General features: G+C 39.4%; 1 protein-coding gene across 1 annotated transcript in view; it reads right to left on the reverse strand.

Moving 5' to 3' along the window:
- SLIT3 (slit guidance ligand 3) overlaps positions 1 to 15,052 on the reverse strand; it is a 796,928-nt gene extending 781,876 nt beyond the window's left edge. The window contains exon 1 of the mRNA XM_077823869.1: positions 14,868 to 15,052. Coding sequence (XP_077679995.1) covers positions 14,868 to 15,052 — 185 coding nt within the window. The remainder of the gene's footprint in view (positions 1 to 14,867) is intronic.
- Positions 15,053 to 15,413: the final 361 nt, after the last annotated feature.

Raw genomic sequence — 15,413 nt, forward strand, 5'->3', positions numbered from 1 at the left:
AGGTTAAAAAAGCTAGGCATGTTTAGTCTTGAGAAAAGAAGACTGAAGAGGGACCTGATAACATATTTGAACAGGACTATTATCAATTGTTCTCCATGTGCACTGAAGTTAGGACAAATAGTAATGGGTTTAATCTGCAGCATGGGAGATTCAGATTAGATATCAGGAAAAACTGTCTAACTATATGGGTAGTTAAGCTCTGGAATAGGCTTCCAGGGGAGGTTGTGTAATCCACATCACTGGAAGTTTTTAAGAATAGGTTGGACAAATGTGCGAGATGGTCTAGGTTTACTTGATTCTGCCTCAGCACCAGGGGCTGGACTTGATGACTTTGAGGTCTTTTTCAGTCCCACTTTTCTAGGATTCTATTTCCTAGGTACAAAGGAAGAAATCTTTAACAGCAAATTTAAGACCAAAGCACAATGAACATACAGAAACATTATGGCTATAGCAGAAACAGACAGCTTCATATGGAGAATCCCAGATGCACAAGTTAACTAAAGTAAAGAAGAGATTGTAATGATCTGTGCCACTTTAGCTCAGGCACCATTTTCTTTCCTCTGAGGAACTCGTATAGAACTCTACAGTTGTGTTTACAAGAGCTTATTTTTTTGTTTCATTTAGAGCTACATGCTATTTCTTTCCAGAAGTCAGAGTACTTTTTTAAATTAAGCACTGCTACTTAATTTCCTACAGCAATTACATACTCCCTGTAGGCTACGGTAGCCCCCTCCTCTCTTCCAAATCCAACATACACCAGCTGGTTCCATGGACATGTAGGTAGTTACTACATCAATCCAACATGTCTGGATTGACGCCCAAACAATGGTACAGACAGGAATGTGAGAGATTCGAGTACCTTTGCTCAAACAGGCAACACTTCCACCAGCTATCTGCTGCATTATGTTAGTAAGCTGTGAAATGCACTTATATGCTTGTTTCACTTTTTACTTACAGACTTCATCGTTAACTTCCCCAGTGACTAAGTGAATTCACATACACTCACATGTATTGTATTAATTTCATTTAAGGATACTTTGTTAGTGAATAAAGAAGGTAAGTTGAAGTCAAGATTCAATTCTCTAAGATAATATCTCTGCACCCCACACCCCAGTCCTCAAAGCATATATGTCATTTAAAGGTAAGGTTACATTACTACTCATTATGAATAGGAATTGCTTATCCTTCCCAATCCGTGTCAAGGATTTCTTAGAATATGTTAAACATTGATGTGAGGTTAAGTGTGTTTGCAAGCACAACAATGGGGACAAGGTTTCTGTGCCCAAGAGCTTAAATAGAATGTGTTGAACAATTTAGTGACATCAAATATGGGGTTAACATAGGAAGGTTTCTCAAAAGCAGTAGAATTTAAACAGGGACTTGAAGAACCTCAGAAAGATGCTTGGAACATAAAGGAGAATCAGCAACTTGAAGAGCCAGCAAGAAAGGATGGGACAGAACTCAAAGGATTAGAAGGGTAGAATAGCAGAGTAGAGGCAAGCAGTGGAGGAGTGGTGCACAGCCTTGAGAATGAGAACTTTGAAATTAATGCATCAGGAAATGAGACACCAATGCTTTTTGTGAAGTTCATGACTGAATGGGATGGGTAGAGAAAGGCTTTCTGTGAAGAACTGTAAAGCCATTTTATGTTCCTTGATGTGTTGGACCATTGTATAATTATGAAGAGCATTTCTTTAGCTACTGCCTTAAAATTTAGCAAAAGATGTATTGCTGTGTTCCATGGGGCCACCATTTCATCCTTCCCTCTAAACCTTCATAGCAAAATTATTAACGATTGGGTGCCTAAGTTTAACTCAGTGAAGAAATCAGGATCCATTTGTGAATTATGCTCTAACACAAAAGGTTCATACTGATGACTAATATTTCACTAGTTGTAGTTGCAATGCCTGTTCAGTATGGCATTTTTCAATATGAAACCATCATCAATAAATGAAGACGCTTTCTGTCAACTTCAGGGCTGAGCCTTGGCACTCCCTGACTTTAACCCACACGTTGGCTTAGAACTCTTCATAGAGCGCTTGCATTCATCTCTAGGAGTACATGGAGATATGCCTCCTAGAAAGCAAGCAGCTAGAAAACAACTGTCCAGAGTAATGACTGAAGAGTTTTAATAAGTAAACTGAAATGATGAAAAATTCTCTACTACTGTGCCAGTTATTCATAGAGTAATGTTAAATCCCCATGAATCCTAATGTCTTTCCTGTGGCTTCTTCCCTTGAACTCCCTCTGCCCTCCATTTTTGGTTTGGCTGCTTGATGGAAAGATGCTGATCTGACCTATTTTACAGCACACTTCTGTGTGTATTAAGTCAACTTTAAATTCCACCATGCAACAGAAGTTATTGTAAACAAGATTGGTTTCCCACAGGCTACTTAAATTGCACTCACATTTGGCATGACATGTTATCGTAACCATTCTTGCTTATGAAACTGTTTTGCATTGAGCTGCTGTTCTACATTTAGGGACTGCAGGGCAATCTTCATTGAAAGCAATATTTTTTTGTTGTTTGTTTAATTTAAAAAGTAATGGCAGTCTCACCAAAATTTGGAATTATTTCATGAAATGTGAGACCCCAAAGAGCCATACATTTTGCAAGGTTTCTAGTAATTCATAAATGCACATGGGCAGTTATTCAAAAACTCATTGGAATAAATACTATCTAAATATAGTACAGCATTTTCTATCTTGTGGCATGAAGTAATTTAAAAAACACCATGTACTTAAACCCGCTCAAAATGAGGGGCCTTCTCACTGTTAAAATCTTGTGTGTTCTTATCCAAGGGACTTCCACCCCCCTCCCTCTTTCCTCCCCAATGGTCTTTGCTTCTTGGACCTCACCTCTCTGAACACTCATTTCCATTTATAGAAAAACAAGGCTCTGATTTCCGTTCTGCACTTCAAGAACTGACTCACTTCACTGCCATGACTTGGTCCTGCTTTCTCCCCTCCTTATGGAATTGTCCTCTCTTCCTTTCCCCCACCCCCCTACACATACCACAGCTATCTCCTACAAAATGTGTTCTGTTACTGTTTCTTCACTCATCAGCATACAATTATCTTATGTAAATGTGACTCCCTCAGTCCTCCAGAGTCTGCTTTCCATTTGAAATACTTACTACGCCACTATCTCGAATCTGCAGCTACCACTTTTGAGGAGCACTAGATGGAATCTGAACACATCTCCTTCCACCACCCAGAACATTGTTTAGTACAGCTAACCAACCCAGTTTGAGCAGACTGCCCATTTTACATGGCTAACTAACCAGGGGACTGCTATGGAGCGAGTACCCTGGCCAGTTTTTAAGAGAAGAAAAGAGAATAACTTCAAAAGACATTGCATCCAGACATTTCAAGAAGATTCAAAGCAAAACCTCTCTCCTTCAACATAATAATAATTTAAGTTTATGAATAAAGTGACAATTTAATAAAAGTTCCTAAAGCAAGGTCACTGCTATATTGCAATTTAAGTATTATATACAATGCACAACTTCCATTAGGCATGTCAGCTACACATGAAGACACAGGAACTCCCTTCAAAATGAAGTTCTCTTATCAATATTGTCCCATGTGTTTTTCAGGTCCCACATGCACTGATTTGATTATGTGCTAAAGTTGCCACATATTTGTGTCATTAAGAAGGATTAGTCAAAATATATTTGCAACAATTTTTCTTACAGGCCTGGTGCTTTGTGACAACATCTCTTCTTTATTCCAGCCTTGCTCTAAGGTCATCACAGAACAGGAATTTCCTGAAACTAGCACGGTGGGCCTAGCGAATCACTCACCCTTTGGAGGAAGCAAAGCATTTTGTATTTTTCACTATTCATTTATTGCAGGTGAAACATGCCTGTTCTAAAGTCCTGAAGCCATAAGCTCTCTACTTAGAAAAGTATGTACACTCATAATATGTACACTCAGTAATTTAAATTCCTTCAGTTTGTCCTGCATATGTTCTAGAAAGAGACTATGACTAGGGGATCAGAGTAGTATCATCTATGCAAGTTCAGGGTGAGATTTTCAAAGACAACAAGGCAGTTAGTTTTGAGTTAAGCATCCAAGTCCTAATGACTTTTAGTGAGAATTCTATATTTAATTAACTTTTGAACAATTTCCCACCTATTCTTTAGCTTTTGAGACTACACACCAACACCAAGCACACCAAATAGTCAACAGTGGCAGCCATTTTGTGATGTCAACCTCAGTTTTTCCAGGAACATGAAAGTCATACCCATGTAAGCCCTAAAAGCCATTAAAAACAGCCAAGCCACAAGCTGATCATTAACTACCTGGGCTCAAAAAAATCAGAGGTTTTCCCAATGTTAATCCAGTTCTGTTGGCAGCTATCTATTGATGATAGATTACTTAAATGTAATCTGATGGTTTTGCATACTAATTAGTGTGCATTCAGTTAAAAGCATATAAAGCCTTTAAGAGTGAATGTGCGATTAAAAATTCTTGTTATAGCCCTCAGTGTTTTACTCATTCATGTCTTAAGGAAAAGGTACAGGGCATAGGGTTACCAGTCAGCAAGTGTGAAAAATCAGGACGGGGGTGAGGGGTAATAGGCACCTATATAAGACAAAGCCCCCCAAAATTGGGACTGTTCCTATAAAATCGGGACATCTGGTCACCCTAACAGGGCAACATATTAATAGATTATACAGGTACAGTGATATAACACAACAAAATCAGTTTTATTAGTAATTTCTTACTAGCCATGGCAACGGAGAGGAAGAGGCAGGAAGAAGGCGGCTGGGATCAGGAAAAGGCAATCCACCCTCAGTGGTTACCAGTATGTGCAAGTACTCAGCTATAACTTTGCTTTCATCATGCTTTAACTAGTTACTTGTTACTTTCTAGTTAAAGTGCTCAGTGTCTGATGTAAGTTTATATGAATGTCCATCCACAAAACTAGCTGGCTCATCTTTTTCCCTTAGAGTAAACTAATGAATCTCCAAGTCATCCAGCTTCAGGGAGTACAGTTCTAAACCAGATATTGAAAGCTAGAGTTTGCAATGCTGTGACTTTTTGGACTTAAAAGACAAGTGTCTGAAATTTGCTAAAAATAATGCCTCTGAAGGCCCTAACAAGCCCCATACCCATTCTATCTTCCTCTCCTGAGCCCAACCCATGAAAGCCTCAGCTCCCTGCTGACTCATATGTTGGGAGCAGGAGGGGGAAGCTTACTATCTTCTCTAGTGTGATTAGAAGCAAATAGGGCAGTCCTCTACTGTCTATTCAGGAGGCTTACATGGCCATCCTACCACCAGACCAGCATCTTCATGAACTGTCAACCGTTCACACCCACGCACACTCAGTAATTCCTTGTGCCATCTTCAATGTCTTTTTTGCCTTCAAGTAGCAGTGATCTGGGGGCTGAAGCTATTTTCACTGTAGATGGAGGTGAATAAGACTGCCTGCTCTCCCTGACGTGCAACAGTCTCAGAAAGAGAAGAAAAGCCAGTGGGGGGATTGCTGAAGAGCAGCATAAGAGGCTTAAAATGATTAGTGTTGGCTATCACAAGCACATCTCTCCAGCCCCCTCAGAGAGAAAGAGAGCTGTAGATGAAGCTCAAACTCAAGTACCTCATCCAATTGAGGCCCACTGGAGAGCATGAACAAATAAGAGAAACTGAGGCTATTTTTTCCACTTAGGCTAGGCTATTTGTGAGGCACTTTTGTCAGATGCTTCATAGGTCTGGTGATATGACAACATTTTTAGATACTTCAGTGGTTTTGGTGTGGGGAGGGACTGATTGTAGCCTCAAAACAAGGCTTAGGCAAAAAGAAATCTTTCCTCTTATTCACCTCAGCACTGTGGTGAGCATTCTAGAACCATCCCTTTTAACTGCAGGGAAGTGGTCTACAAACTGAGGTGTTAGCAGGATGGAATTATGTTAGAGGAGGATGCAAAGAGTTGCATAACTTGGAGTTAAGCAGCTCAAATCTCTGAAAAATAGGAATTTAGATTATGCAACTCATTTGTTGGTGTGGAATTACAGAGAGGAAGTCAGGCAGGAAAAACAAAATCACCCTTTTCCAGGTGGGCTTTGAGAACTTGGAATTAGTTTTCCAGTTTTGTCAAAATAGTTCAGAATTAAATATTTTCAAAGCACAAGGAATTAGGTATTTACATGAACTTTAAATGCTAAATAAAAGTTCAGTGTTGTGTTCAGCCAAAGTTGAAAAACTAGAGCTGGATGGAACATCCCGGTTTCCAGAAATATTGTTAGAAAGTTACAGCAGCATTGGCGGGGAAGAGTTGGATAACAGTACAGCTGTGACCAGAAGGAGAGCCTGATGTATTTAAGTTGCATACAAGCATTTTGTTTTCCTTTTTATAGGCCTGTGTGTATATCCAGTGAGCCCAGGGAAAAGCCAAGATCTTAAGCAGTGGCTTCCTCTCCTCATCTTGATGCAGAAATGAGAGAAGCTGGATTCCTCTTAAATATCCTATTCACGAGAAATGGCTGCCATTAGGCCTAGGCCAGCCCAGCTGCCGTTCATTTCCAGGACCAGGTGCAAAAGCGGGCAGCCAAAGGAAATGAGGCACTCTGGGTAACTGGAACTACGTAAAGGGACCTGGAACAACTAAACCTTGGGTCACTTGAGCTAGCAGCTCCTAGGAGGCATCACATCCTGACTCAGTCTCCGGAACATGCTCATAAGCTAAAGTGTGTGATATTTGCCATACAAAGACTTAAGCTGTTAAACTCCTGTTTACTGGCTTTTGTTACATGGTTTATATGGTGTCCCCGTTCCCCTGCCACTATCTGGAAACCTGAGGTTATGTCTACACAGCTCCACAGCTTGGATTAGAAAGGTGTGATCTGCAGTGTGCACTAGTATGCTGTTCTCTGACATACCCATGGCTATGCTGGGGTGCCAGCTAAAAGCACTTAGTTCACATTAACGCTGTCCTGTTAAAGAGTACCACATTAACATAAACTAGGTACCTTTTAGTTCACACCTGTAATGTCCACACAGGGGAGTTAAAGCACTGAATGCTAATGCACGCTGCAATTTATACCCCGAAAGTCCAAATGACAAAGCCATGTAGACAAACTCAGAATATTTTAGCCATCCAGAAGGGTCATCCAAGAAATACTAATGTTGGATGTCAGTGTCAATGCCATGATCAATGCTTGAAAATTATGGTACATTAAATAGCTAAATTATGCTGGTAATCCTGTACAATTACTGACTATATCCATATGATGCTCAAATTAATCCATAGTGATTAATGTTGTTACAGCAAATACCAAACTACTGAATAATGACTGGATCCTTATTTACATTACTTAAATGCTAGTCAAGTTTTTCCTGCCTTGTACAATGTCCAGTTACTGTAGGTATTTTCATATGGATACTGGCGATAATGCAGATATTTTAAAACTCATTTTGAAACCAGGCCATTAGGAAAAAGTTTTTTGTTTTTTTTTTTTTGTCAGTGCCATCAGTCAGAATAGGTCTGAAAGGGCTTCAGCAGGTAACTTTAGCCTGCTTCAGTGGGGTGCTGTGACATTTTTAGTGAAGCACACAATTCTCCCTTGCGTGACTTAGGTGGTCCAAAATGGCATCCTCTGCATAGTATGACCTTGCATGCACTGCACGTGCAAGGTCATGCTGTGCAAAGGACGCCATTTTGCTCTACAATGCGCATTCAGGGGCCGGACAGAATTGTCCCAAGGGCTGGATCTGGCCCATGGGCCACCAGTTGGATCACATTTTTTGAATCCTAGAGCTTGCAATGCATGCCTTGCATACACATCAGAGAAGACCAGTGGCCTGCTCTGCTTCAGCCTCATTTTCTCAAGCCAGTGCTAAAAAAAGCAGCATACGCACTGTTTAAATTATTGGATATGCCTAAGGAAAAAAAAGACGGAATAGCTTTTTTTGCAAAGATAGCCTCTTGGCCTTTTTTGCTGTACTTCTTTCAGCAATGTCTTTGGTATGAGCTTAGCTTTAAAAGACTAAAGGGTCTTTAAAGCATGATGGGGTGAAGGAAATAAAAATAATATAAGCCCACAAGTATTATCCCTACTTTATTATTATCTACTGTTTCTAAGTTAACTTTTCACCCATCCTCCTGTAACAGAGATACCCAAGATGACAGACCATCTCTGATCTGCTGTTGGCATAAGGAGACCATTAAAGTTTCAGCATCTGACAAGAGAGTGCAAAAGTTGTGCACATTTCCAGACCACGTCATAACCGATATTGTGGTTGCTACCTTCGTCATCCTTCCCCTTCCATTGTTCAGGCAATAAGCAACTATAATATAGTGAGACCATGATCCAGCAAACATGCACATGCTTTACTGTATGCACATGAGCAGTTCCATTAAATTAGGAAGGCAAAGACATGCGAGTAAAATTAGGCAAAGGTTTGTTTGTTTTTTGATCAGGACTTTAAATAGCAGGCTCTTCTAAACACAAACTGTCTCCCCTTACTGGCAAATGACCTAGTACAATGGGTCTTGACTGAGGCTTTTGTACACTACTGGTATATACATAAGTTAATAATTATCATCAGAGGTAAGACTTCTTGAAAGTCAGAATGTTAATCTGATAATCAATATATTTTAAATATTTGCATATATTTTAAAAAATGGTCTGCAGCAATACAGAAGTATTGAAGAAAGGAGCTTGGAGTAAGTGATGTGACAAACAAAGCTGAATAGCCTGAGAAGTATTACAAGCCAGTGCAACCTCGCAGTTCCATTCACTCAGGCCAAGACCACCACAATAATATATTTATACAACAGAAACCACAGACCACATGAAAAAATTCCATAGTATGCTGATGACTAAACTTCCAAATTGCTCCTAAATATCAACATACTTGAATCAGCTACTCAAGCATAGTGTAGGAGAGTGATTAGCCTTGCTATGGAAAGTGAAACAAAAACTTTGCTCTACCAATTCAGAATAGTAATATGCCACCAAAAAACTTACTATTTAACAGGAGGAGGAGGAAACACTGACTGTTGAGGAACCACATGTGCTCAAACGTCATACCTAACAGAAGCTAGATCTGGAGCTCTATGTAAATTTTGGCTACGCTTTTCAATCTTAAACATCCTCAGATTTGGAGTAGAAGGGTATTATATGGTTCAATGGGACCAGTGACTGGCTTTGATACCGTGCACTAGTCAATGCACATGTGCCTCAGCTAGGGTGACCAGATATCCTGATATAATCGGATCAGTCCCATATTAGGGGCTTTGTCTTATATACACAACTGTATCCCTCTTCCCCACTACCCCCCAAAAGAGTATCCCGATCTTTCACACCTGTATCTGGTCACCCTAGCCTCAGCCTCCCGATCTGTAAAACTGGGGTGACTGACTAAGTGTTATGTGCTTTGAAATCATGGATTTAAAGTGCTGTACGAGTTAAGTCTACATTACAGATCTAGGTTTCCATTCTAATTAAATTAATAAATTCAACACCATAACTGTTTGACATGGTCTGTCCTGAATAGCTCACAGCATCCCAAAGTGATATAGCAGTGGAGTCCCTCTTCACACGCACTACACAAACAAAATCACAAGTTATGCTGTAACTAGATTACAAACAACTTCCAAAAATAAGTATTAGAAGATAAGTCCGTTCCCTACACAAATGCATGTCAAGAGTCAAATTTTTAGATCATCATCATATGATGGTTTCATGAATGTTATATAAAAGATAACTTAACCAACAAGCAGAGAAGCTAAAGGCATTTTCCAATAAAGCAATATTCACAAGCGAATACTAGCATGCCACAAAACGCATCGGCCTTGGGAATGATTTTATCTGTATAACTAAAGATTTTAACTACAGAAATATCTCCCTCTTCATAACATGGCACAGCCAGTCAAGATTCCACTGAAAAAAAATAGAATATAATGTGAAATTGTACATGGAAATGACAACACTTCCAGAAACTGATTACAGCATACCAGCTCAGTTAGTTAACCAAGTATAGTCCTATAGAATATTAGGTAAAGTAAGATACATCCAAAAAGCTGAATGTGAAGTACATCCTTACACGTGCTATGTAATTTCTAAATAACCAATATTTGCTTAGGTCAATAATCCTTCATCGGAGCCACATATATCACTACTTACTGTTTTCTGTACACAGTGACTCTTCTCTACAGAAGTTGATCAAAGTGCTTAGCTAGTTGCTAAAGGCTGATAAAATTTTTAAACAAGTAATTTTCTCCATTATTTAGGGTGCTTGTAATGTGGTTACATTCACTTTTCAGGATTTTGTTATGCAAGTCTGCAAAGACTAAATGTTTGTTTAAATATGTAATTTACCAGTATGTACTTAAGCCAAGAAACAAAGATGTCAAGCCACGCTTTGCCTATGCTACTGATATACTTGTTCATGTAGAAAATTTCTTTAAGGACCATCGGTTAAAAAGCTTTAAAAAAAATAAAAAAATCTATTTTAGAGTCCATTTTATTTTGTTGCCTGTTCTTGTCTGAGGTTTTGGGTAGAAGGAGAATTACAATTGCAGGTTCCTTTCGTAGTACAAAAGGTAAACACAACATCTGTTTACTCTGTGCTTCACGGCAAATATTTTCATTTCAACTACAATTCATTTCTTCTGCATTTAGCCATATCTTTGCTTCATGAATACATTACACTGAAATCTCTGCTGTGTTTGTTTAGCTTTGCATATAACACTGCTAGCATAAATTAAATGTATACAAGACTTTAAGGGAAGGGGACTAGCATAAAATGTGCTGACATTATGTAAAATGCAGCCATGCTTATACTCTAGATTTGATACTGCAATTTTTTACAATTTACTATGGAACATTAAATTGTAAAAAGTTTAGTCCAATTTTCCTCAGGATTATATCATCTCGGTGACCACTGGTTGCTCTGCAGATTGCAGCTCTTGGAAAGAGTTACCACCACCAATTTTCTTTCCAAGAGAAGCAATTTCCAGACATTAAAAAAATAAAGCATAAGTTTCACATACATTATTAAAAAACTGTCAAAGTAGTGACTATCATACTAAAAAAAAAAATCTAATGACTTTGCATTTCTCTTGATAAAGGTAGATTTGTGCTAGTTAATTTTAAAGAACAAGTGTAAAGCACCTATTTCTTTGGTGGAATGCTTTTCTCACGGTCTCCTTAATGTTACATTTTTAGTTTATTTTTCATTTGGATTCATTTTAAAACAAAATTAAAATAATATTTAGCCTGGCTGCACTGGCCCAAACAATCTGGAAGGTTTGCAAAACCAGAATTTTAAGAGCTAAGTGTGGAAGTATTTTAAGTGATGCTGTTAGATCTACTGTCAAATTTCAAATAAAAACAAGCTGCAACTGGCATTTTCAGCCTATATCTTACCTGGGTGCAGAAAGGATGAAAACTTCCCTTTATACGGAGTAAAGTACAGTGGCGTACAAATAGCTGTCAAGAAACTCACGAGTACAACATTTGCCAAAGTATCTTACGAACCACAGCTATTTGCTTCCTGACCTGGGTGATAGCACTATTATTTCACGGCTATTTAAGCATTTTTTTTACTAGTCAGAAGTCAGTATATTAAGCAAAAGAGTAGAAAACTAGAAATCAAGAATCAGAGGGGTAGCCATGTTAGTCTGTATCCACAAAAACAATGTGGAGTCCGGTGGCACCTTAAAGACTAACAGATTTATTTGGGCATAAGTTTTCCTGGGTAAAAAACCCACTTCTTCAGATGCAAAGCTTATGCCCAAATAAATCTGTTAGTCTTTAAAGTGCCACCAGACTCCTCATTGTTTTTACGAATCAAGACAATCTAACGTCACGCACAGAATTAGCAGATTGCCATGGAGCACACAGAACTGAGTGATATAATCACTCCATTCAAGTTTCACTTGTCATTTTTCAGGCAATTGGACCCCTTAGTAGGCTCTGAAATTTAAACAGGAAAAGTTAAGATTGAGGGTAACTGCCTAAGGTGGCTGTAAGATATAGTGAGATTCTAACAGCACATTTCAAGCCCTGAGCAATTATTGAATACATAGAATATTTATGGCTAAGTGAACAGAAAACAGGCATGTATTTAATAGTCGGAAAAACAAGGCACTGGAATGAGTTCCTGGTCTGATGAATTTGGATATCAGAGAATATCCAAAAAAGGCCTTATTTCCATCTGTGAATTTCAAGTTCACTTGATAGAGTGCTCCCGTTCTGCTCACTCTCTCTAAAGCATCTGTCACTTGGTATGGTCAGGGACCGGATACCGGTCTAGATGGACCATTGGGCTGACCCATTATGCAAAGCTTATGGCCATTCTTATGTTCTTGTAAATTAGCGTAATTACCAAATCTTGCATAAGAAAAAAAAGTTTGTTTACTATACCAATTTAAATAAGGATTCAAAATAGACAAAGTATTTTGAAAAGGTTATACTTCAGCTGATACTCCAAAAACAGCAAATGGTTCATAAGATACTATCAGCATCAGGAGAATAAAACATTGACGAAAGAATGGGTACTGGAAGATAGGATGCGGTAATAAAAATATAGACTAATATACATCTTCTAGACAGTCCTCAAACCTTATTACACTGCAGTCTGTATGCTACTTTCACAAGCTATCAGTTAATACTATGCATGAGTGAATACTGGCAAGTTAATAGCCTGCTATTTTAGAGTCTACATTAATAACTTAAGAAGCTCTCCATTTACACATTATAACAAAGATCATCTGAGATACTGTATTACACCAATAAGATTAATTTTCCGCAAAATGGTCTTCAATAGTTTTTATTTCTGAGGTAAGTTAGGCTGATAAAACTTGAAGAGTCTATTATAAGAGAGTACATTCGTGGTAAAGGATTAAAACTTTAGTGTTTTATAATCTATACTGGATATTACAACCACTTAGTGTACATTAAACACTTGTACATGCATATAGATTCATAGAATTTATGGCCAGAAGGGACAATTGTAATTTAGCCTGACCTCTGGCATAGCACAAGCCATTAAATTTCACCCAGTAATACCTGCATTAAGCCCACATCTTGTGACTGAGCTAGAACATATATTTTAGAAAAGTCTAAGTCAAGACTGGATGTCTTAAGTGATAGTGAATTCACCATGCCCCCAGTAAGTTGTTCCAAAGGTCAAATACCTTATTGTTAATATTTGCACCTTATTTCTAGCCCAAATTTAACTCACTTCAGCTTCTAGCCCTTGAATCTTGCATACAGAATATGCACATCTCACCAAGTTTATGAGTTGTGCAGGGCATGTGAATTTAGGGTAATATATGGACCTAGTGTTACTGTTGTCGACTCTGTACTCTGCTACTAGGTTGAACTCTATTCTCTAGATTTCCAGGCCGCTGCTAAACAGCGTCTCAAGTTCCAGATCAGAGTTTTATGCAACAATAGATGTTAATCATTTTTTAAAAAAAAAACTCACATTCGTTTGCTCAGTTGGTGTTAAAATGGTCTGTCTGTGAAATTGCAAAGTATCGCTGGATTGCCAAGTATGGAAGATGGGAAGTTGTGTGGTTTGTAAGATAACAGAACAGCTATCATTAAAGGGCTTGTTAATATTTCCATTATGAATTGTATTTGTGGAAGCATTAATGACCTTCTTAACAATTCACCCTTGCTGAAACTTAGCCTTTGAGAATTGAACCCATGAGAACTTTTTGCTTAGTCACAATTCATCTGCTTATTTTTTAGTTCCAGAAAGGTAAGACACTTTGAGGGTCTGAGCTTTCACTAAATAAACTGAAATGAATAGCCAAAATGAAATACGGTGGGCAGTCAGTCCCTACATTGAACTAATTGTGTAGTTTGTAGAATAGTTCCAAACCACTGAAGTATATTTTGTATGGGATAGCTAATTTTTCAAATGTTAAAAAAAACTGAACTACACTTCAGTTTGGTTATCATTGGCAACTAACTATGGAGCTGCAACGACGTTCTGTCAAATGTTCAGTTCTACACATATCCATTACATATTGTGTGAAATATCTATATGCCATATGCACTGTAGTAACCAGTGTCAGAGTTACATTCCACTTCGTTTCAAGGGATCTCCAGCATTCCAGTAAGGGTTAATTTGAGATTGAGAAAGCTGAGGCATTCACAAAAACACTTTAGCCTCAAGATAGCAGATTAAGCGTGCATTTATGGTGTATGGTCACAAAGCTGTAGAAAGCATTAGGGCCCCTAACTCCTCCTGTTGCACTCAGGTATTGTAGCTCATGCTGTCTGAAATACCCCACCACACAGCAATATCTAGGATATACCATAAGGGGAGTTAAGGACTAAGTGACAGGCTACCCTGTAACATTGCCTTGCTCTGTCAGTTTAAGACAGAAACCAGAGATTGTTTTAATACAATCTATTATCCATTTTACTTTATTTCTGCCGGCAGCTGATGTTTCCATGGGAATGCAGTCACAGTACTGGGAAACAAAGCAAGAAGGAATCAATACTAGTCTCAAGGTGAAAGCACCCAGATTTTTAATCATATGTTAAATCTCCTGAAGTGTTTCCAGTGGTAACCCGTGTCTGTGCCAAGGCCAGACTTTTGAAGCCCTTAACAAACTAGTTACTGCAAAACCTACAACAGTAAGATTTTAAACTTAAGTTACTGCAAGAAACAAGAACCTGACACACAAGGCTTGATTAGCATAGAAGCAGGATCAGAGCGGCTGTAACTTCCGAAAGGTTCCTCCCCCTCTCCCCTGTAAACGTGAATCTGTGCTTGATTATTCAAGCTGTTAGGATTGTGCGGGCTCCGAGTCTGCACCGATATGCAGCTGTAGGGAATCTCACCAAGAGCGCGCCTACAGTACTCTGGAAACCTAAGTGTGTGTTACTTACAGTCTCTCGGCATTCCTGGGAATGCCCCGTGGCACGGTTTTCAGTCCCAGCCCATGACAATCCACGTTGGAAGCAGAGCAGGTACATTTATTGGGGCACCCTCCAACAGACATCCAAGCCCCGGAGCTCCAGAAGCCCAGGATCACTGCCAGCCACAGGGACGCACGGCTCCCACCGGGCAACATGGTCTCCTTATCCCTTCCCCAAAGGGTGCAAAAGGATGCAGGGGCAGCCGGTCCTCAGAGGTGGGAAACCCCAGCGACAGAGAGGGCAAAGGGCTGCGAGGAGCTCTCAGCACAGCCCAAGAGAGCCCACTTCTCCCCGCATCTCCGCTCGCACCCCTGGAGTCCTTGGAGCACCAGCCAATCTTCCGGGGAGATCTGGGGGGAGGGTTATGATCCGTGGTGCCTTTTAGCCTTTCAGGTTTCCCAGCGTTATCAGACCGGCACCAGCAGGCGAGGGGTTTAGCAGCGCTCCAGCAGAGGAGCCCGCAGATGAAAGAGGAGCAGGGAGTTCAGGTAAACAGAGCTAACCATCCATCAGGGG

Source organism: Eretmochelys imbricata, chromosome 8 (genome assembly GCF_965152235.1).
Source record: "Eretmochelys imbricata isolate rEreImb1 chromosome 8, rEreImb1.hap1, whole genome shotgun sequence".
NCBI lineage: Eukaryota > Metazoa > Chordata > Testudines > Cheloniidae > Eretmochelys > Eretmochelys imbricata.